This window comes from Dendronephthya gigantea, unplaced genomic scaffold (assembly GCF_004324835.1).
Source record: "Dendronephthya gigantea isolate DGI-Jeju-01 unplaced genomic scaffold, DenGig_1.0 000045F, whole genome shotgun sequence".
NCBI classification, from domain to species: Eukaryota; Metazoa; Cnidaria; class Anthozoa; order Malacalcyonacea; family Nephtheidae; genus Dendronephthya; species Dendronephthya gigantea.
In genome coordinates, this window is record NW_021163055.1 from 1594522 (window position 1) to 1616543 (window position 22022).

General features: G+C 35.3%; 4 protein-coding genes across 8 annotated transcripts; 3 read left to right on the plus strand and 1 right to left on the minus strand.

Annotated features, from left to right (window-relative positions):
- The first annotated feature begins 872 nt into the window (after nucleotides 1–872).
- Nucleotides 873–8439, plus strand: LOC114527521 (TBC1 domain family member 2B-like). Of its 2 annotated transcripts, none has more exons than XM_028549206.1 (34): nucleotides 873–1367; nucleotides 1702–1750; nucleotides 1852–1885; nucleotides 2016–2084; nucleotides 2165–2236; nucleotides 2312–2384; nucleotides 2457–2513; nucleotides 2740–2809; nucleotides 3145–3253; nucleotides 3440–3499; nucleotides 3640–3690; nucleotides 3763–3835; nucleotides 3969–4018; nucleotides 4103–4153; nucleotides 4226–4252; nucleotides 4366–4426; nucleotides 4533–4549; nucleotides 4663–4762; nucleotides 4848–4951; nucleotides 5124–5199; nucleotides 5307–5413; nucleotides 5512–5597; nucleotides 5677–5773; nucleotides 6108–6201; nucleotides 6281–6376; nucleotides 6470–6706; nucleotides 6821–6886; nucleotides 6970–7028; nucleotides 7147–7225; nucleotides 7315–7379; nucleotides 7457–7523; nucleotides 7594–7638; nucleotides 7711–7923; nucleotides 8018–8439. In XM_028549206.1, exons 1-34 carry the CDS (start codon nucleotides 1206–1208, stop codon nucleotides 8099–8101), a joined length of 2760 nt encoding a protein of 919 aa, XP_028405007.1. In that variant the 5' UTR covers nucleotides 873–1205; the 3' UTR covers nucleotides 8102–8439. The 2 variants fall into 2 exon arrangements, with proteins under 2 accessions (XP_028405007.1, XP_028405006.1); XM_028549205.1 differs by having other exon boundaries at nucleotides 875–1367; nucleotides 5121–5199.
- A 22-nt stretch (nucleotides 8440–8461) lies between these two features.
- LOC114527522 lies at nucleotides 8462–14026 on the minus strand. Of its 3 annotated transcripts, XM_028549207.1 has the most exons (3): nucleotides 13869–14026; nucleotides 12928–13131; nucleotides 8462–10931 (listed from the first exon to the last, which is right to left on the minus strand). In XM_028549207.1, exons 2-3 carry the CDS (start codon nucleotides 12976–12978, stop codon nucleotides 8943–8945), a joined length of 2040 nt encoding a protein of 679 aa, XP_028405008.1. In that variant the 5' UTR covers nucleotides 12979–13131; nucleotides 13869–14026; the 3' UTR covers nucleotides 8462–8942. The 3 variants fall into 3 exon arrangements, with proteins under 3 accessions (XP_028405008.1, XP_028405009.1, XP_028405010.1); XM_028549208.1 differs by lacking the exons at nucleotides 12928–13131; nucleotides 13869–14026 and adding an exon at nucleotides 11456–11650; XM_028549209.1 differs by lacking the exons at nucleotides 12928–13131; nucleotides 13869–14026 and adding an exon at nucleotides 11326–11650.
- Nucleotides 14027–14710: 684 nt separating this feature from the next.
- On the plus strand, nucleotides 14711–15845 carry LOC114527508 (arpin-like). Of its 2 annotated transcripts, XM_028549189.1 has the most exons (3): nucleotides 14711–15170; nucleotides 15279–15571; nucleotides 15696–15845. In XM_028549189.1, the coding sequence occupies exons 1-3, from the start codon at nucleotides 15028–15030 to the stop codon at nucleotides 15827–15829; spliced, it is 570 nt and encodes a 189-aa protein (XP_028404990.1). In that variant the 5' UTR covers nucleotides 14711–15027; the 3' UTR covers nucleotides 15830–15845. The 2 variants fall into 2 exon arrangements, with proteins under 2 accessions (XP_028404990.1, XP_028404989.1); XM_028549188.1 differs by having other exon boundaries at nucleotides 14711–15571.
- Nucleotides 15846–16244: 399 nt separating this feature from the next.
- LOC114527501 (wings apart-like protein homolog) lies at nucleotides 16245–21216 on the plus strand. Its single transcript, XM_028549179.1, has 19 exons — nucleotides 16245–16841; nucleotides 17118–17204; nucleotides 17491–17619; nucleotides 17704–17769; nucleotides 17933–18115; nucleotides 18209–18290; nucleotides 18361–18457; nucleotides 18524–18584; nucleotides 18724–18835; nucleotides 19223–19323; nucleotides 19456–19532; nucleotides 19689–19816; nucleotides 19889–19956; nucleotides 20031–20078; nucleotides 20158–20380; nucleotides 20490–20651; nucleotides 20725–20813; nucleotides 20927–21022; nucleotides 21125–21216. The coding sequence occupies exons 1-19, from the start codon at nucleotides 16263–16265 to the stop codon at nucleotides 21179–21181; spliced, it is 2445 nt and encodes an 814-aa protein (XP_028404980.1). The 5' UTR covers nucleotides 16245–16262; the 3' UTR covers nucleotides 21182–21216.
- The last annotated feature ends 806 nt before the right edge of the window (nucleotides 21217–22022 follow it).

Genomic DNA, 22022 nt, shown 5'->3' on the forward strand with positions numbered 1-22022 from the left:
ACTGAGACAAGGTCGTTGTTCGCAGGCTAAAACCATCCATATTATAGTAATATCACTAATGATCAGTATTTCAAGTATTTTTATGAGCACTAGTCTATTAAACATTGAGCAATATATTTCAGGAGACAGAAGTCCATTGGAGGAATGTTGAACCCGGAAGAGTGGTATTGACATCATGCGTGTTAAAACACATTTCCCAGCACGGAACTCGGTCAAGTCAATAACATAATTTACATTTATGTTGTTTATTGTAGAATTTCCTCACAATATGAATATTAGGGCGAGAACTAACCTTTTACTATTAATAATCTGCGTTAAAATTAACATCAGATGGGAAAAGGCATGTGGACCTATTTATTCAAAGAACTAACAGTATAGCTAAAACTAAAGCTGTTGTAGTTTGTGTCTGAACTGCCAGAAAGAGATCTCAAACGTGGTGGTGCAGTGTAGGTAGTATTCTACAATAAGCTGTCGTGGTTTGTGTCTGAACTACCTGAGAAAGATATCTTAAACATGGTGGTCCAGTGTAGGTAGTATTCTACAATAAGCTGTCGTGGTTTGTGTCTCAACTACCTGAGAAAGATATCTTAAACGTGGTGATCTAGTGTAGGTAGTATTCTACAATAAGCTGTCGTCGTTTGCGGTGTCTGAACTACCTGAGAAAGATATCGCAAACGTGGTGATCTAGTGTAGGTGGTATTCTACAATAAGCTGTCGTAGTTTGTGTCTGAACTACCTGAGAAAGATATCTCAAACGTAGTGGTGCAGTGTAGCTAGACAGTATTCTACAATAAGTTGCATGTCGGGGCTAGACTACCAGACGGCACTCGGCAGACGGGGGTGTCTTGAACATGGTGGTCATGGGATGGTTAGCATCACTTCATTCACTTGTCATCAACTACACAGTTAAACCGCCCATTTTGCACCTTAGTTACACTAGTTGACACCAGATCAAAGGCACTTTGTAGCACCTTCACTGTGAACAAAGGACATCACCCTGACACCTCGCGCTTTTGAGGCTCCAGTGCACTAAAGTCAGTTGATCCCGGAGATTTGAGGTCACTACGAGCATATGACTACGAGGATTTACTCAAAGCCGGGGTATTTTACACCAATACGAGAATGAGTTCCCAGGAAAAAGAGCCAGGACACAACCACTTGGACACAACCAGGAAGAAGATGTAATAATTGTACATAAAATAAAAATGGCAACAGTTCCTGGGGAAAAAGGCGATGGATGGGAGGAACTAGCTGTCCCACCAGAAGTTGTGTTAGGTAACCAGTCTTCAGATGGCAAGTTGCAAGAGGAATCTGTCAATTCTGACACTGTTGAAGTCACTGACGATGCGGGCTCCACCATGATGAAGGTAATTAACGTTGTTGTATAATCGTTAACTGAAAGTCTTCATCGATTGTCACTTGGTATTTTACTTACTTGGTAATATTCCAGCATTTGCTTGATGAAATCAACCTATGTTGTATTAGAGTGTCTGGGTTCTTCGCTAAAAGCCTTTTTTGCTGAATACTTATGAGATTACTCACCCTCACCAGATTACATACTTCTATTCAAAGCAAGTTGTTTGTTTAGTTTAAAGTTGTACAAATATTAAACAGTTCAATTTTAAGTGAATTGTGTTTTAAAATCTGGTTAGTGTAGACAATAAAAGTTAATCTCTGAGTTAATTGATACATTTGATCCAGGAACCCACCTCAAAGACATTATTATGTGGTTATCTTGAAAAATTGGGAGGTATGAACATGCAGTATTCGCTATCAATTCAGCATAAGATATATTCAAACATGCTCCTAATTTAACTGGATGATTAATTACATCTTTTTTCCAAATTTCAGAAAAAGCAATTATCAAAATGTGGAAGAGAAGATGGTAATTAGTAATGGTGATAAATTGGGAGGAGATGGAAGGGTTTGGTGCACTGAATCCATCATCTTTACTTGTGATTAGGTATTTGTCTGGATCTCAGACTAATTTCATTTTGATATCTGTTCATTTTTAGGTTTGTTTTTCAACCTCGTTCATGTTTGCTGTATTACTATAGAAATCCTGATGACGCAACAGCTTTGGGGTATGAAATTAAGAATCATTCAACAATAATTATTGGAGTTCCAACTAGACCAACCAAAATGTATTTTATCAATGTTTTAGACATATTAATATCAGTGATGCAACATTTGCCATGAACATTTCCTCAGGAAGAATGGACCAATTTGATATTTGGTAAATCATTCAATTCTAACTGAAACATTTGTTAATTGTATAAAATATCTATCTGAAAAACATATCCATGTTTAGCACTGCCAACAGAGTCTACAATCTAAAAGCCCCAGATCAACAGACAGCTCTTTATTGGTTGCAAAAACTTCAGGTACCTAAAAACCCATTTAACATTTCTTGGCCTATGTGGATACATTATTAAATATTGATATATTTTTGCCAGGCTAAAAGACGAGAATACAGCAAGAAGATAACTGCACTATGTCACAGTGGTGTAGAAGTGAATATCTTTTAAGTCCATTTAATTAACTTAAATTGTTTTATAGCTAGTATTAACCTTACCATTGTGTTTATCTGGGTTAACAGAATGCATTGTATCCCATTAAATTTTGGTTTTAATTGTACTTTTTCCTTGCAAATAACAGTCACGTACTGTGTAGAGTTCTTTGATTTACTGACAGATGATGAGTTTCCATGTGAAATTAAAGATGGATACACATTTTTAGGCAGTTCCTGAACCAGTAGAATCTCCAGGTCTCATTGCCACAGTTGCTTCAGGGAGTTTCAGAGAGAGTGGTATGTTATATTAATTGATTTGTATTAACTAGTTTTGCGCAGCTAGGGTTGACACGATTGACTGCTTGTCTCCACTAAATGCTATAGAAATTTACAACTGAGGGAAATTCAAAGTTGAACACTCTCATGGCAAAAGTTAAAGACTCTTTTTTCTGAACATATCGACATTTTGTTCAATAATGAATCATGTGAACCTCATATTTAATTCATTTGACTCTGAAGCCTAATTTAATTAACTAAATAGTCTTAATTCAACTATGGAGCATTTTGTCCATAGAGGAAAATATCTCAATGGTTACCATAAATAGTTTTATAATCAACTCATAAATTTACAGATGATGAAATAATTGACTCAATCCCAATGCCAGACACTGTTGGTGTAGAGGCTGCAAAGAGATTAACAGAGGGTGGAAAATATGGCAAGATATTTAAAAATATTGCAAAGTAAGAATTTGTTAATTTTTTATTTGTTCATATAAGATAATTTTGTTAACATTAATTTCATTATTTAAAACTTATATATCACATCACGTCCTGCAATATGGCAAAACCCTTCATAATGAGGACTTAAGAGGTTTTCATCTAATTTAGATTAATTAAGATGAATACTGTTTTGAAATTTTCATGTAGCAAACGTTATTCTATGTTCGACTCAGTGGAGAACAGTGATGCAGACACTGTTGTAAGGAGGTGAGTTCTTCCCTAAATATTAATTTGCTGTCGTAATTCATTAAATACTTACAGTATATCATAAAAATATGACTTTTTATCCATTCTTTCTTATCTATTTCTCTTTCCTTTCTTATGCAAAGTATTTCATTCTTTCTTAGTTCATCTATATCTGATGATACACCAAGCAAACGTTTGATTAATTCAAGAAAGTAAGTATGATTATGATTATCAGTGAAAAATATTGCATATACTTATCCAACTGAATTTGCTGTTTTTATTAGGAGGTTTTCAATGCGTAGTGGATTTAATATGTCTGTGGATAAAACACAAACAGATTGCCCACAGTGTCACAAGGTGATGTGATCTCAGCTTAGTTACAAAGTTGTTTAAAAATGAATGTTTTCTTGTGATCTCATGCAGTTACACAGTCTAACTTGCTTGTTTCATTGCTTCTTTTTAAAACTATTTATTACTTTTATTGTTTTAGCTCAAACAACAGCTTAAAGATTGTGGTGATAAACTTGAAGAAGCGAACGAGTAAGCTAGCTAGTCAAGAGTAAAAAAAGTATAAATTAAAAGTGAGATGTTGTTGAAATATAGTTTGTTGTAATTTGTTGCCAGGGATGCTAAAGCAAGAGAAGAAGCTATTAATTCTTTGAATGAATTTATCAGGTGATTTTAATAAATGATGTATACAAAGGTAGTCATAGTAGAAATGTGAATTTTTGTCTGTTCTATCCACAGGCAAACTGTTCTTGAAAGAACCTCAAGGTAAACAACTTTAATTTATAATCATTTCTGCTGGCAAAATATTTGTTGATGACTTAATAATAAAACGAATGAAGGAAGTTAACCATGGATGCATCTCTATCTTATCACTGCAGCCAGGAGGACTCGTCAACCACCAGTCATGATACTAGTGACAATCAACTGTACATAAAAAGGGTAATCTGCTGAATTATACAATATTCGATCAGTATATTTCAAAACTTCAATGGTGATAATAAAAACTTTCACACTTTGATATTTCCTATGTTTTTGTATTTTTTAGCTGGAGAAAAAAATGAGGTATTCAGCAATATTTTCTATTCAAACGTGTTGTTCAAAACCACACCACCATTACAGCCATACAGTTTTGTAGAAACACTTCTTGATTCGTCAACTGTTTCAACTTATTTCAGAGAACAAAACGATAAACTAGCGAACTATGAAAAAGAAATAGCCATGTTGAAAGAAGTGATCTCCAGTAAGGATGAGATTGTCATGAAAACCACAAATGAGGTTCGTCTTTTTTATTCATTCTAAAGATTTCCATCAGTGTCTTCCATGTATCAACTCTTGAGCTAAGAAATTTATGATATTTCAGCTGGCGACAGTGTCGGTTTCAGAAGAGACAAGCAAACGAAAATCCTCGGAATCCGAGCTTACGCAGTCGCCTGACAAAAATAGTGCATTCTCAAGTTTAGGAAGGTTAGTGGTCAGTAACTCATCATTGTTGAGTAAAACCATCTGGTGTAGGAACGTCCCTAACGACTGGTGATAGTTTTATAGTGCCTTGGTTACATATCAATCTTGGATGAATTCTTAGAAGCAGAAATACACACTCTTCTTTCAAATAAACTCAAACGTTTAATTCCAGCAGTGACGATGCCTTCCGATCGTTTCTTCATCATATCGAGGCTCTCGAAACGGACAAAGAGAAAGTTGATAAACTAAAGGTTCGTGTCTGGAAACCAACGGATTACCAGAAGGCCGTTGATGCGATATGAGCCAAGCTGCAGGAACTAACAATTTAACGACATCATTCATATGTTTTACCTTTTAGGAAGCTTTGCGGGCATACATTGCTCAAAATAACTTCTTGAATAGTGAAGTTGTGGAAATGAATGAACTCAGGAAGAATGACACGGAAAGGATTCGTAGTTACATCATGTGAGCGTTTCCTAGCACTGCATAAAACCTCATTTAAGGTCTCCTAAAGAAGAGTTGTATATTTTTATTCATGCAATCTGCTTCGTTTTTTTTATCAGCAAAATTCAAACACAAGAGGCTAATTTATGTAAAATAAAGAGCAAGTTTTATTTTCTTGTTCAACAAGTGAATGCTCCAGTCAAAGGTAACTTGATGATTAACTTTTCAAATTTGTTTTATTTTTATATTCAACTAAGAGAGTTACTCACAATTGAACAATTTAGACGGTCAAACTGGTGTTGTTTCTGATGAAATAATTACACAGTTGGTCGACGAGGCGATAGAGATTGAATCACAAACGAAGACGAATGAGGAAGGAAGGTAAAATACCAACATTCAAACGAAGGTGTTTAATAAGAATTAGCTGTGGCTCAGCGTCTGCTTAGCTTAAGAGAAATATCTGTCAACGTCGACTTCAGACGCATTGTATGACAAAAATCGGAGCATTGTATGACAAAAATCGAACCGTCGACAACCGTCAAGTAAACATGCAGTTGTTGGACACGTTTAATGAAAGTTTACTTGGAAAAGCTGCCGCGTTTTTCAATGATTGTTTTAGGTTTATCTTTATTACGATATTTTAGAGTCCAACATTTTCAGCTAATAGCCCCAGTTCTATGACTTGTATCATCGTGTGACATCATTTCTTATATAGTCAAGCTGCTTTTGATCAGTACGGTTTCTACACGAAGCTTGACCGAGGTGATGACGATGCCTTGGCGACCGTTGCCGACAAGCTAAATAGACAGGTATAACATTAAACAAGTGTTGTAGCGAGAAATTCATGAGAGGCTGGACATAGAAAATTTGTGGTTTTCATTGTTCCAGGTGAATGTTGTGAACGACGATGTTCGTAAGACGTCTTTGAAGGTAAAATGGGAAAATTACATGATGGCGAATAGAAATAAAGAATTTCAAAAATCGGTACGCAAAATTCACGATCTTTAGTCATTGCTCACATTTGCAATTCATCTATGGTCCGATATTACATGAAGTTTCATTCCTTGTTTCTTTCAGCCCGAATTAAAGGGTCTGATCCGAGCCGGCGTTCCCCATGATCTTCGTGCCAAACTCTGGATGAAATGTGTCAACTCTCACGTGAAACCCACGAAGCGTATCTCAGGTACTGGGTACTACAAACGGTTGCTTGCGTCAAAGAAGGATACTTTCTGTCCTGCCGAGAAACAAATTGGCCTGGATTTATTAAGAACCTTGCCGAATAATAAATATTATGATAAACAGAACGCTGATGGGGTGAGTACTATGATTAATAAGATTTTGATGAAGCAACTTATCATAAAGTAGTTAGTTTACGTTCGATTCCAGTTATTTATTATTTAGTGCTACCAGATTCTACCATTTTTCTAGATTGATCAACTGCGTCGTGTTTTATTGGCATTTAGTTTACACAACAAGGAAATTGGTTATTGCCAGGTGATTCAAAGTTCTTCATGTTTTCCTGTGGATAATTTAGTTCTCTCATTGTGTTTATCAGCAAATATTCTGTTTTGTTTTAGGGTCTCAACCGTTTGGCAGCCATTGCTCTTCTTTATCTGAGTGAAGAGGAGTCATTTTGGTAAGAAATATAAACACAACTGTAGCAACATGGGTTAAACCTTTCGCTTGAGTCAAACCAGATGCATTCCTCCTGTTATATAATGACTGAACTATGATAAAATGTTGTGTAATTTCAGGGCACTCGTCGCTCTAGTTGAGTATGTGATGCCTCAAAACTATTACAACCAAACGTTGCTTGCTTCACAAGCCGACCAGGTTAGTGGAAACTTTACAGTATTTCGATACGACTGCATGTGCTGTCTGCGGTACACGAGATACGAACAAGTTTACATTGTTTCCTTCAGCGAGTTTTGAAGGACATTCTGGCGGAGAAAATACCGAAAGTCACGGATCATTTGGATAAACTAAAGTAACGTACAATTTCATCTTTGCATTTTTTCCATCAATTTATTTCAGAGCTACAATTTTATTTCCTGAATTTTTCAGTATCGATCTTTCATTGGTTACATTCAACTGGTTTCTCACAGCGTTTGTCGACAGTGTTCCAATCGAGGTTAGTAATTCACTCGATTATCTTATTTCATGACGCGGAAATGAACGCAAAGAAAAATTTCATTTTTCAGATTGTTTTGCGTATTTGGGACTCTCTACTTTACGAAGGAACGAAGGTATTTATGCTTTTTTACATTTTCAAATGAAAACAAGTTTTTTTAATTTAAGCTTAATATTTTTCTTCTTAGATTTTGTTTCGTTTTGCTGTGGCGATATTTTACGTCAACGAGGCAGAAATTCTCAAAATAACGGAAAACATGAAAATGTTCACATTTCTACGGAATATGCCATCGCAGATTCTAAACTACGACAAGTTCTTTCAGACTGCGTTTCAGACCGTCAATCCATTCCCCATGCAAAAGATTACGTCATTACGGGTACAACATCTTGCAGCTCTCAAGGTAAGGCGTTTGTTACACGACGTCATTTTGTAGTTGATAGATTGACGTCATTCTATGGCCAATGAGGGATCTCTAAGGATGTTAAATATTGCAGGGTGAGTTGGAGGAACTTGAGCGTGCTCGACGAGCATACGATGAAAGAAAACCGAACTCAAATGATGACTTGGCTGAATCATGACATGAGGTAGTCTTCATTTATTATGTTATACTCTCCCAGCTGTGGTCAGAGCAGTGGCCTGGGGGGCATTTCTGGGCCCGTTCGTTGAGGGAGAATTCTGCAAATAGTTACTATTGCAGTATGATTTGATTGCAAACAATTTAGAATATATAACAAGCAACCAAGCACCTAGGGAAACGTTTTATGACATTGAAACTTATATGTATTTTACTAGGGGGTTAATGGCACATATAATATAATACAATTTTATGGAATAAATTATCAAATATTGGATATATAATGCACCATATAATCTTGTTGATGAATAACGAACTAAAACGTTTTAAGCGATGTTTTTAGATATCTTATATCTCAAAACGATGGTACAAAAAAGATTGCTTTATTAATTTATTATTGTAATTTAAAATGACATTGTGCATAGTTATGATAAACCTGTTTACCTCAAACAAATTCAAGTATTTAGTTTCATTAAATAGCAGGTCAGAAATTATAATAGTTAGTTGTTCAAAATGATAATATATTTAGTGCAGAATACTAAAGATAACTAACGAAAGATATAAAAAAATCCACCTTTAATTAAAGTAAACAGGCCTCGTTCAAATTCAACTAAATTATTTACGTAAGTTTAAATAATATTTTAACTAAGATAAGATAAGATAATATAAAATATGCGGGAAATTTTTTCTTCCCTATCTTCTAGGAAGGCAGGTGCTATTTTTTGCTTTACTTGAAAACGTACATCTATAATAGTTTTTATTGCTAGTAAAAAGGTTTTAACGTGTTTTAAATTAGTATTTCTATGATTTTTAATTTTTATGTCAAAATAACTTTGATACTACATTTATACTAAAGAAACCTGACTCGCTGATCTCACAATTCCCTTAGTTACTTCAGGTATTTTCCTCGTATATCCGTCCCATGACTTTGACGGCGCGTGGAATGTATTCATTGAATGACGTCGATGCATGACGTTATACTCTGGCGCAGTACGATGACGTAGGTGATTTCTCGGGGCAAGGAATCGTTGGGCGATCATGCCAGGTTGTTGTCTTAATAATATCCTTCCAGTATCAATGTTCATTATCGTGGATCTCCGTTTCGGGCCGACATTTGCTCGGTGGCTCCCAGTCTCTTCATCCTCTGGGTTATATTTATGTGACAATATTTTTTTGTCTGATATATTCGAGATGTTTACTTCGCTTGCTAAGATTGTCACAGTTTGCACAGTCTTCACGTTATCCTGATCTTGAGATGATTTCGAGTTGTCGATATGGACAATTCTTGCTTTATTTGGTGTTGTTTGTGCGGTAGAGCCCTGTCTAGAAATATCTTTCCCCGCATCCTCATTTACTTGGTTTAAACTGTCAGTTTGAGAGGCTCCTTTTCCAGTCTTATCATTGTTTTGTGACGAACTACTATGATTGTTTTCTACTGAATTTCCAACATCAACATAACTCGCGCTTCTCTTACAAGGACGCATTTGTTGCGCAGGAACTACTTTCAAGTCGGAAATACTTTCCATACTCCGTCTATTTTGTTGTATGCTTAGTAAATTTCCCGCCAAGCTAAGACCACTCGCAGGGGTCAGAGGCAAAGATTTGGAGTGATGGTGCTTCGGGACAAAAGGTTGTTTCAAAACAGACGTTGAGGGGCCAGAGTTAACTGGTGCATCTAAAGCCTTTGATGGCGTAACACGTTCATTAACGATCAGAGACTTTCGATGAGTTTCGCTTGAGCTCGTATATTTCCCTGATCTTTGTTTTTCATCTCTTCCAAATCCTCTTTCTATTTCAACGGAAGGTTTAACGTGTTGTTTTTCATCGTCTTTATTCGGCTCGTTCATCTTTTTTATTGACTGTTTTCTTCGAATTTCTGATCCGGGGTCAATTAAGGTTTGTGGACAAGAACTGCTACGAGCATGAACCGGGAGTATTTTGAGATACGAGTCATTGCAGGGAGTTTTCCCAAGGCCTCGACTGAAGTCTTTTCCTTTTGCCGTGAATGGCGTAAATGTTCTCTGAGAACAGGAATTTCTATGAGAAGGATTGGGGAGAAGACTTGATGTGGAATGTTGATATTGAAGATCATTGTGGGATTTATTTTTTAAAAGAAGATCGCTGCTAGACCAGGAACGTTTGTGCTGATGTGAACTGTCAACATTTCCCAAAGAATTTTCACGAACTCTCATCCACTTGTTGTGAATAATGCGATCGATTTTTCGATTCTGCATCTTCTCAAACATTTCCGGGGAACTTTCAACTAATTTGGACAAGAGTTTCGTGTCCCTCACGGCCTCCTCGTCCAGCAGGATACCAGAATCCTGTTTACCATGATGGATTATCACCGTCTTAGTATTTGATGTTTTCTTTTGTGGTATTTCAACATTGCTTGTTTTGACATGAGAGCTTAGTTCGTGTTTGCTAAGTGAGATTAACTCCGGCTTATGGTCTGAGATGCTTGCAGGAGATTTGAGGAAGTCTTGTGTATTGTGTTTTGATGAAGAGCTTGTCAAAATATCATTCGAGTCTGCCTCCGGGGTTTTTACAGATATCCCTGAATCTTGTCGATCGTGTTTCCATATACCTTGAGTCTGAAATCCATCTTCAGTTGTCTCGTTTTCATTATCATTTTCCTCGCGGCTATTTTGAATTAAATTTTTTCCATGTACTTCCGCAAACACCTCCTCCTCAAATTCATTTCCCGAAATATCTTCCAAAGCTTCCTCGCAGTGCTCTCTCTCTTTTTTCAGTTCAGTTTTTAAGCCACGAATGCTTTCTTGAAGTGTCAAAAGCTGTGTGTACAAAGCTTTGTCCTGTCTTTGCATTCCTTCCTGGGAAGAGAGGAATTATTACATAATTTAGAGACACATTTCAAACAGTGTTGTCGTTGATTATCCTGTTCTGTCCTGTCTTGTGTTTTTCATTTTCTTATCTCTCGTGCAACGGAAAAGAAACCTCGAATCTAGTGAAGGCAATATTCTACAATAAGCTTTCTTCATTTCGCTCTGACTCTAAACTGCTTGAGAAGACCATTTTACAGGAATTAGTATTTTGTGACAGTAATTAGGAATTTTCCTGCGAAATAATATCAACTTATATATGCATTTATAAAGATTAATACATGTCTTAGATATACTGTAGAAAAAGTATAAAGTTTAGACGAATATAATCCGTCCTTCTAGTCCATGAAATAAATAGAAGCTATACTCATACTAACAACCTGACCTACAGTATATATCATCTTAAACATTCAACTTTAAGGAAAGAAATTATTGGGAACATATACCAAAATACATCGGCAGATAAAAGCTTTGATAAAATATTAATCAATACGTAATTTCTTTAACAAACCAACCAAAGCCTCCTCAAACTCTCCTATTCTTTGCTTGTTCATTCTTGAAAGTTCTAACCAAGAATATCACAAAAGCCTTGCACAACTACAACCCGAGACCAGCCAGCTCAAATATAACTTTGCCTCAAGGCAGTTTGGTTTTGACAAGAACAAATGATAAATGTTTGCATATAATTTCCCGTGTGATAGTGAAGACATAGGATAACAGTGGTTACTAGGCAACTAACACCTGCTCTATGTAGGAGGGATATATACTTATTCATTTCCCTTATTCATGTCAAGTGATAGGCTTTTCCAGAAGAACTTGTGTCTTTCAACTTAAACACGAAATCAAGGAATAATTAAAACATATTCTCATGTATATGCATACTATATTATTTTTATCAAAAATACTAATTTTCATATCTAAAGTAATTTACATTTTATGCTTGTCTCTTAAGCCGTAAGTTATGTGAAAAATCAACAATGTCTAAGACGAAAGCAAGTATTTAGTTCGAATATTATTTATTCAGAAGTCAATACAAACACTGCATGGATAGATCTATGCGTGATAAGTGTTTGGTATTTCAATAGTTTTTAAGTTCGATTTCATGAAACTAAAGAGGGTGCTTCTAAGCAACTAATACCCATAGTTTTAATCGTATAATATTTAGATATAAAGGAAATGTCTTTCCTTTTTGCGTAATGACTCATAAACGTCATTTCCATCCTGTTTTTCTACCTGTTCGCAAAGATTACTTAAGAAGTGCAAAAGTGTTTTAAGATGATTCACGCGCAATTTCTTGCAGGCAGATTACTATATTGAATAACACCGCGACACTTGACCACCACGTTTGCGGCATGCTGGTTCTCAGACAAGCTACACTACAGATATATTAAACCCTGTGAGGGACGAGTTCAAAGTTCTTCCTTATTTCATCCAAAATGATTGACTCAAACAACTTAATTAAGAGATTACAGTGGTTGCTATGGCTAGATTTCTCAACCCTTCAAAATATAAGTAGATGTGCGATGGCCGGTACAAAAGCGTGACTTCTGTCATTAGTTTGTCATTAATCTATCACAATTCAACCTGTAAACATGCCATTTAAACTCGCTTGCTCATCAGTTTTAAAAAACTTGTTCTTCCAGTAGCTTCAGTAAGGATCCAGTATTACTACAGCAGGGAACCTGAACTAAATTAACTTTATTAAGACTGGATCGTTACAGCAGGTGTGAACTGTGAACTGTGAACTTAAAGGTCCGACACGCATTCAATAATACCACACACGCATATTTAAAAAGTTCGTTTTCCTCCAGCAGTAAGACTGGATCAAAACTAGCCATTAATTAGGTGATAGTGATACCTACTGGACCTCTAGGAGAGCCCGTCGCTGGATCTATCCAGTGTAAATAAAGACACTGTTTAGTTTGCCAAATATCTTCTGCCTGATAGAGATTTTGCGGAATCAATCATTACCTAAAAATAAACTTACCAATTCTTGACGAAGAATTGCCAAAGATGCGTCAATTCCAATCGAAGACATTTAAGAAAGTTTTCAATTTGTTAAAACGTTTCAAACTTCTCTGTATTGCTTCCTGACTTAACTTCCCACGGATAACGACGAGAGAGAGCGTTTATTTATTGTTTGACCCAGCAGTACATTCCAAAATCATTGTTATCTTCGCTAGGAATCCTCCTTAAAGATGAAAACAATTAACTTAAAACGATTCGTTTTATTCTCTTCGGCAAAACATTTTATGTTTGACTAGTGTTTTAATCTTCAATGCGGAGAGGATTATGGCAAAGCGGTGTTGCATGGGGCATCATATTATATATCAAAATTTCAACTGTCTTGGACTCTTAGACAGTGTGTAAACTATGCGATCCAATAAAGTCTAATCTTTCATAATCCTTTAATTCATACTACCATGAAAGGAATAAGTCTTTATTAATCTGTATATAACCTAATAGCCGCATAGGAATTTATCAAAATTGCTGTCAAGAAGTGTTATGTTTATTAATTTGATGTAAGGAGATGGAAGCGCAGTTTTGAGACTGTTAAGCACTTGCTAAACGAGGACAAGAGTTGATTGGAGTTGATGAATGATGATGATGAAGCTCAACCTTATCAACCCTCACTGCGACATAAACTCTCAACTAATTAAAGTTTTTGATGAAAGTTTCTGAGTGTTTCCTCTTGCTGGACATGGACTGGATATGGTTTTATTCAGATTAAATCTCATTCAACACTTGCTCTTGTTCGACACGGGCTTTAAAAGTGACGAAATTCTATTAGTTAATATTCTTATAGGGTTTCTTGTTCACAACAGGACGCGACGCAGTTTCGTGTGAACAATGAATCCTAAAACAATTTGCGCAAGAAATAGCTTATCCATCCATCTTGAAAACCAAATAAAATATGTAAATATATACCTTGCTTAAGTAGATTCTTCTGAAGTGTGTCTTCCGCAGAATGCAGTTTTGACAAGAGAATGTTTTTCTACACAGACGGAGCGCTATATTGTTAGAACAATCTTACTATGGCAATAGCTTCGTGGTTAACCATTGTTTGAATAAACGCAAAATATTTACTCTTTGCGGGTCAATTATGTATAAATATGTAGAATATTCTGGCTATTTAGATAAATAGTGTCGGATTTATTGGAAGGGAAGGATCTAGTAACAAGATATGGCGACTTCACTAACTTGATTTAGATTTTCCCTGCGGGTATTATGCATCCCGTTAATTCAATGAGACCAGAGTTAAACTTCATGCATATAATACGAAGTATGGCAGTGAGTAATAGGCGTCGGTCTGAACTGTTTGGTAAAATTTAAAACAGAACTGAACTGTTTGGTAAAATTTAAAACAGAACTGAACTGTTTGGTAAAATTTAAAACAGAACTGAACTGTTTGGTAAAATTTAAAACAGAACTGAACTGTTTGGTAAAATTTAAAACAGAACTGAACTGTTTGGTAAAATTTAAAACAGAACTGAACTGTTTGGTAAAATTTAAAACAGAACTGAACTGTTTGGTAAAATTAAAACTGAACTGTTTGGTAAAATTTAAAACAGAACTGAACTGTTTGGTAAAATTTAAAACAGAACTGAACTGTTCGGTGAATTTAAAACGGAACTGAACTGTTTGGTAAAATTTAAAACAGAACTGAACTGTTTGGTAAAATTTAAAACAGAACTGAACTGTTTGGTAAAATTTCACATTCGAAATTGTCAACTCACAATCAAAATTGTCAACTCACATTCGAAATTGTCAACTCACATTCGAAATTGTCAACTCACAATGGAAATTGCCAACTCACAATCGAAATTGTCAACTCACATTCGAAATTGTCAACTCGCAATCGAAATTGTCAACTCACAATCGAAATTGTCAACTCACATTCGAAATTGTCAACTCACATTCGAAATTCGAAACAGTTCTATTGGCAATCTATTCGTGTTGCCGTGCTATAGTGTCCCTAACCTGCTTGCCGCACGCAGACACACGACGCTTGCGTACCTATTTTTTTAACTGCCTGGATTTCACCACAGAAGAGATATAAACAAGTCTGTATTAAAAAAAAATTAAGATGAGCAGAGCTCATATGTTATACGATGACAAGGCAATCGACAAAGTTCTGAACGTGAAATGGCAGGAGAGGTGGTCAGAGGAAACAATATTTCGGTTAAAACAAGGCAATGGTTTCATTATTGAAGGAAAAGTCAAGGCTAAGTATAAAGTTGCAATTAACGAATCTACTTCTGGTAAAATAGTTGGTCAGTACAGTCTACTACACCTAGAATTTATCAGGGCATATAAACGATCATTTGATAATTCTAGTTGTGAAATTGAGCCATGGAAATCTGGCACAAAGAAAGTTAACACTGGCCATTTGATGTCTTCATATAAGACTGTTGATGTAGAGACATCAGCTATTAGTCTGCAGGAGTTGATGGTGCTTCTTAATGTCCCAGAATTGGATGGTTACTTGCCGAAACTGGAAACAAACACCTTGCAAGTATTTTATAAGAAAGGCAGTTTGGGAAATATTGAAGCAAGCGTTGGTGAGAGGTTCCGTCTAAAGACAAAAGGAGATGGCCCCTACATTGAGTATATTGCAAGACTTGATGAAGGTGTATATGTAATCATCTCTAGGTTGACAGTTTTGCTACTATCTGCAATATTGGTTTATGGATGTACTGCCTCTTAATGTCTTGGACAAGTCAAACATTGTTGTGTTTTGGTGTTTTTTTATAGGTCATGTTAGTTCCTCAGAATATGAGAGAGAAGGTCAGAAGTCATGGACAGACAAAATTATGTCAATGAAGGGACAAGAGTTTCAGACATCAGACCAACCTGATGGAGTGGATGAAAGTGAATGGGATGACTAATATTAATAATGATTAAATAATGATTAATTGTCTCAATTATTACAAAGAATGATGTAAAAAATTAGAACAACAGCACAGATATAAATAATTATTGATAAACGAACAGCTAAATTCAGGCAAAAAACAATGCTAGGGTGAAGGTGATGGAGGCAGATTTTAATGAAAATGTACTTCTGTAATGATAATATAGGAAGTGTTTTTAGGAATTATCATCAGTTTACAGTTAAACTGAGATTAAATAGAGCTCAGTGTCCAACTGATTTTGGAGCATTTTTGAGAGACTGGGGAAATTACAAAATGGCGCCCATTTGGTTTTGAAAAAAATTACAAAAGTTTTTACATGTAATACTTTATATTTGGAAAGTACTTTTGTACCAAAAAATATACTAAGCTTTTGTACCTTATATTAAACTATATTTCATGTTGGGAAAGAATGCCAAGGTACGGTGTGGTAACGTACAAAAGTCGAAAGAAGTCAAACAATACTAGTGCTCAAACACAATTCGATCTTGCTTTGGCGGCAAGAAATAAACCAAATGCAGAGTCTGAAGGGTGTAATAGTAATAAAAGTGGCTCAAGGAAGACAATGAATAGTGAGAAGAAGGATAAACGACAGAATGCATCTTCTGATGCAAGCAAAAAGAGAAAATTGAACCCTCTTTTGGAAGATGAATTATTTGGATTTAATGGAAGTGACTCTGAAATTGGGCTATCAATAAAACGGAGCAAGTCCCCCTCTAAAACAAGGCTTCTCCCAAAACAAAACTCTCCAACGAAAGCAGACTTAACTGTTGAAATTAGTTCACCATTCGGAACAACTCCAGGTTCACCATTTAAAAGCAGGTCACCTTTGAAATCAACAGTAAAGTCAAAGGACTCTCCATTAAAAAAGGAGGGAAAATTGGTTACATTTAAACATAAAAACACAGATGATAAAGAATGTCAACATTCAAAAGATCCAGTTGATATGATGGAAAAGGATGGCTGCTCTGTTGAGGAAAAGAAGAAACAGGTTTCCATTGGGGCTTTGATAAATACATTTGATTCAGCATTGCTTTGTCAGTGACTGTTCGAACCCTCACCCCTACCCCATTTCAGACCAGTAAAAACCAGTTTTACCCCAAGATCTTTGTATTTCTAAAATGAAATATTTTGTAATAGTGGATCCGATGCTACTTTACCCCTCTTCACCCTCAAAATCAAAATCTATTTGTCAACTGCCCTAAATAATAGAGTTAAATGTAAAACAAATATCGTAAGATGATTGTTATGAAATATTTGTTTACAGTCACCATTCAAACGTTTTCTAAAGAACAATGTGGTCTCTTTAACGCCAAAAAAGCAGGAAAGATTTGACCGAAGATTCTCAGCTTTGGTAAGTGAAATCAATTAACTGACAATACTCTTCCACTGATGAGTAAAATCAACTGGAATTAGACAGAGTAAAATACCAAAGTAGGCCACATCTCAGTGCATTGCAAATAAGCCAATGGTTTAACAAGCAACACTGAGAGATGTTAAAATTATCTGGTGTGAGACAGAGTAAAATTTATACTAGGTTAAGGCACATTATTTTAAAGGTGCATTCCAAGCTAATGGGTAAACAAATAAACAAAAAATAAACAATTAATCAACAAGCTTTTTACCATTGATAACGCAAGCCAACAAACAGTGTACAATGTGACAAGGAACAGTTGAAGGATAGTCAAAAGATAACCAAAGCATCTTCATGGCCTATTGAGGCATCCTCATCATCATCAAGAGTCAGAGTTAATCGTGAGGAGAAAAAGGTACTAATCTACTTTGGTCTTTTGCTCTTTTTCAATACATGCCTCCAATAAACATCCATCTCTAAAAATTCTTTATTTTCTTAGTTATTTACTGTTGTTCGAAATGTGAAGCATAAGTATGCTTGTTTAGAAGATGGAGAAACTCAACAGGTGACTACAGTTATCTTCTTGTGGGTTAATTATTTCCATGTGGGTTATTTTTGTCTGGGTGGGCCTTAAATTGAATCAAATGTTTGATTGAAAAGTAATGGTACAGTGGTACTTGGTGTTGGACAAAGTGTAAATTTTTTTCTAATGGTTTTTTTACAAACAGTTTTTTGATGATGTGGAGTTTGCTCTTGATGGTTTAAGAAAAGATTTGTCATTGGGTGCACGTTGCACAAGTGCTCTAGATCTTGCAGTGCAGTGTTCTACTCCATCATTTCGTGCAAGTCTTCGTGCTCATGGTTTCATATCAAAAATATTCGAGTGCTTGCAAGATGCCCCGACAAATAAGGTAAGAATATAGGTGTTAAGGCTTTCATACATTTGTTAGAAATTGACTAACTTAACTGCTATCATATGTCAATTCTCCATTTTTTTCCTGCAGACTTTGGCACTTTGTTCGTCTTGTGTATTGTTCATGATCACAAGGGATCGCTTGTGTGTGGATTTTGATCATTCAATTTTAGGTACAGTACATAAAGTTGAATTTAGATCCATTAAACATATTTTTTACTACATTTTGCTTCATTTTTATAGAATTACTTCTGAAGTTGTTATGTATTGGGACACAAAGTCAAAAGTCAGAAATGAATGTGAAGAAGAATTTGCATGAAGAAATGGTTAAAAAGACAAGGTATATAATTATTCAATTCTTAGTTTGTAAATTCACAGCTTGAATGTAAATTATTATTATTTCTAGGGAAATACTCATACAACTCTCAGAATCTCATACAATGTTCCTTGATATGGAAAATTTATCAGTGAGAAAATGACATTTTTGATTGAATATTTTATTGTGTTTAATTTTCTGATACCAATAGCAGTTGACAATTCCAAATATCAATACAAATTTGTTCAAATTCTTATGGTAATTCTTACCATTCAACGTAATTATTTTAGTCAGCATCACTTGCTCGGGAGTCATTGCTGTCTTTGACATCACAGAGAACTGGAGAATGGTTCAAAGAAGGTGTGAGAAAGTTGGGAGGACTGGATTACATTGTTGATTTAGGTATTCAGTTGATTAGCTACCATTTATTGTTTTGTATATTTTACCCATAAATATAATTGAAGCAGTAATTTGATAGTTTTATCAATAGTGAAACAGCTAGAGCTTCACACTGACCGCTACAATGATACATAGACTGGCTGGGTGATATGACATGAGGAGAGCTAGAGCTTCACACTGACTGCAACATTGGTACATAGGCTAGCCAGGTGATATGACATGGGGGAAGCTAGAGCTTCACACTGACTGCTACAACGATACATAGACTGGCTGGCTGATATGACATGAAAAATGATAACTAAAAATTTGCATAGCAGGACCAAGTCATCAGGCTGGCAATGTCACTGCTTACATTCCTCTGTCAGTAATTATAATTACTTCTTGTTCCAGTCTCGACATCTGTTGTTAATATAAAAGACAATACTGCAGAACTTATCAAACACGACAAAGAAATTGAAAGCATCAAGAGATGTTTGAAACTTATAGAAAATGTATGTATATAATATATTTACTTGTGTGTTGGATAATTCCTAGTCAATCTGCCATTTTGTACTAAAAATCTGCCATTTTGTACTTTTATTCCAATTGTATAAATGTGACAACCATGTATTGTACATTTGAAGGTTACACTTCATGACAGGGCGAATCAAATTTATTTGGTCTCGTGTCGGAAGTCATCCTTGGTTGTTGCATTGTCCAGGTAATCTAAATATCAAAAATAATCATAGTGTTTTAATTTAGAGGTGGTTACAAGCATTTACCTCCACTTATTTTGCATTTAGCAGCTGATTATTTTCATATCTTGATGTGAATCAGTGCATAAACCAGTACCTGAAGTTTTTTAAATATTTTCTAGACTATTGAGAGTATGTATCCAAAGTATAATTGAGGATCATCTTGTACCAGAATCTATCTTCTTTAAAATGACCTTAGACTGTGTGAAGAGCATAATGCGAGTATATTTGAATCTTACTCACGACAATGGTAACTAGATTTTTTATGTATTCATTTACTACCTGGAAAATGATTGAACTCACACTGTATACAATTTTATAGATGGTGAAAGTGAGACCATTGGTCAACAAGCAAGTCTGATCCCAACATTATTGTTATGTGTTTTGCAGGTAAAATTTTCTAATCTTCAAATAAATTTAGTTGATCTCCATTGATTTACTCTCTCAATACCATCTCTTCCAAGGTTCCACAGTTTGTTTCAGCTGAGGAGCAATTTGACATTTTGGTCTTGGTAAATATTCTTGTTCATGAATAAGGTAACAGTACTGCTGTATGATGCAGTGACAACAAGTATTATTGTGTAATTGCAGGCATTGGGTCTATTGATCAATCTGATGGAACATAGCAAACAAAATATCGCCTCACTGGTTGTTTTAAAGACTCGGCTGTCTTATGAGGACTCACAAAACAGTTTGGACTCCATTGAGAGTGGCGATGCTGTGGGTGGAAAAGAAGTCTCTGCTCTTGAGGCATTGGTTAACCTTTTCCAGCTTCGTGAACAGGCTGCGAGGGATGCACTCAAATGTGCAGAAAGTAGGTTGTTTCAAACTCAATATGAGATGACTGCGCTATCTGTAGGTACAGTAGTTTAAAGACATTGGAAGATTTATCAGTTTATGATCAAGCATGTTTCTTCTGTTAGATGGCTCTGATGATGAATTAAAACTTACCCAAGATGGGCTTGGCTGGGTTTGTGGGGAAGACATTGATTTGACAAAAACAGAAGAACCAGATGTTGATAAGAGTTCACAAGAAGATTCTGAAAACACTCAACAACAATCTCTAGAAGACGAGATTGGTTCAAGTTAGTCTTATATGTTCTTATATGTTTAATAAACAATGTTGTTTTGTGAAGTTACTATTCTATTCTCCATTAGGTCTTAAAAAAGCTGGCAAACATATGGAAGACAGTATGGTTGCATCATATGTTGCACTTCTTTTGGGCTGTCTAGCAAAAGACAACAACGTATGTTTATTTTTCTTGCATTTTATTTTGTTTTATTTCCTACCAGTACAATTAATATATCTGTATATTTCTGGTAGAGAGGCATTGCTCACATCTATTTGTTATGGTTTTAGGCTAATCAGAATCTCATTAGACAACTTCTTCCTATGAATAATTTTGATGTACTTATCAACACACTAGAGACATTCTTGAGATTCATGAAATTAACTGTAAGTTTACATTCATTGATTTCCAGTCAGATTTCCTGCTTGACAAAAGATGGTTTGATATCACTTATACACATTACACAGTAACAATTTTTAATTTTTCAGAGTGGTACAACTGGCCAAGCTATTGAAAAAATCATTCATGTGTTGAAGAATTGTTAAGTTGTTCTTGTAAAAGAGTTGTTGTTTGGAAACATGTACTACATCTTCCAATCTGTGGTCAGAAAATTGGAGCATGACTATCTAAGTCATGCTCTAATTTTCTCACCACAGATTGGAAGATTATAAGTACTTTTGCAAGTTTGAGCAGAAAATGTAAAGAGCCTAAACAGATATATAAGAAAATAAAGTTCAAATGAAATCATAACTAAGAACTTACAAGTAAGGTATGTTAAATAATTCAATTAAAGGCAGTGTTTATCTCATGCTTTTTCACAAACTTTGTACATATTAAAACCCGTTATTTATAAATTTCCTTCATTCATTGTTCATCATTTTTAAGCTTTAACCATAAAAAAATTCTAAGAGGTACATTGTCACTTTGTTGAAACATAAATTAGTTGTAAACTCTTTCGATAATTTGTTACCATTATGTAAATAGCGTACAAACAGAATAAAATGCTCAATGCATTGTGTACAATATGCATGTCTTACCCCCAGCTATAAAATCTTAGTAACATAGCATCTAAGCAATGAGTACTATGGTAGGTAAATTATAGGAATCTAAAATATTGTTTCATAATATCTCATGTACTGTACATACATTGCTAGCTTCTATTCCTAGTATGCCTAATGATCTGGGGGTAAGGCCCACCTTTATAGCCCAAAATATTTCCATACTGACTAGGTGTTCTATATGCCATCAAACCCCACTTCTTAGATAGCAAGGAAAGTACTGATTGATCATGACGGTGCTCTCTGAACCCAGGAAAGTTTTGTTTCCCTAATGTATTGCTGATGTCTGTGATTAGCCGTGGATCTGTGGCATATGCCAGCCACTCCA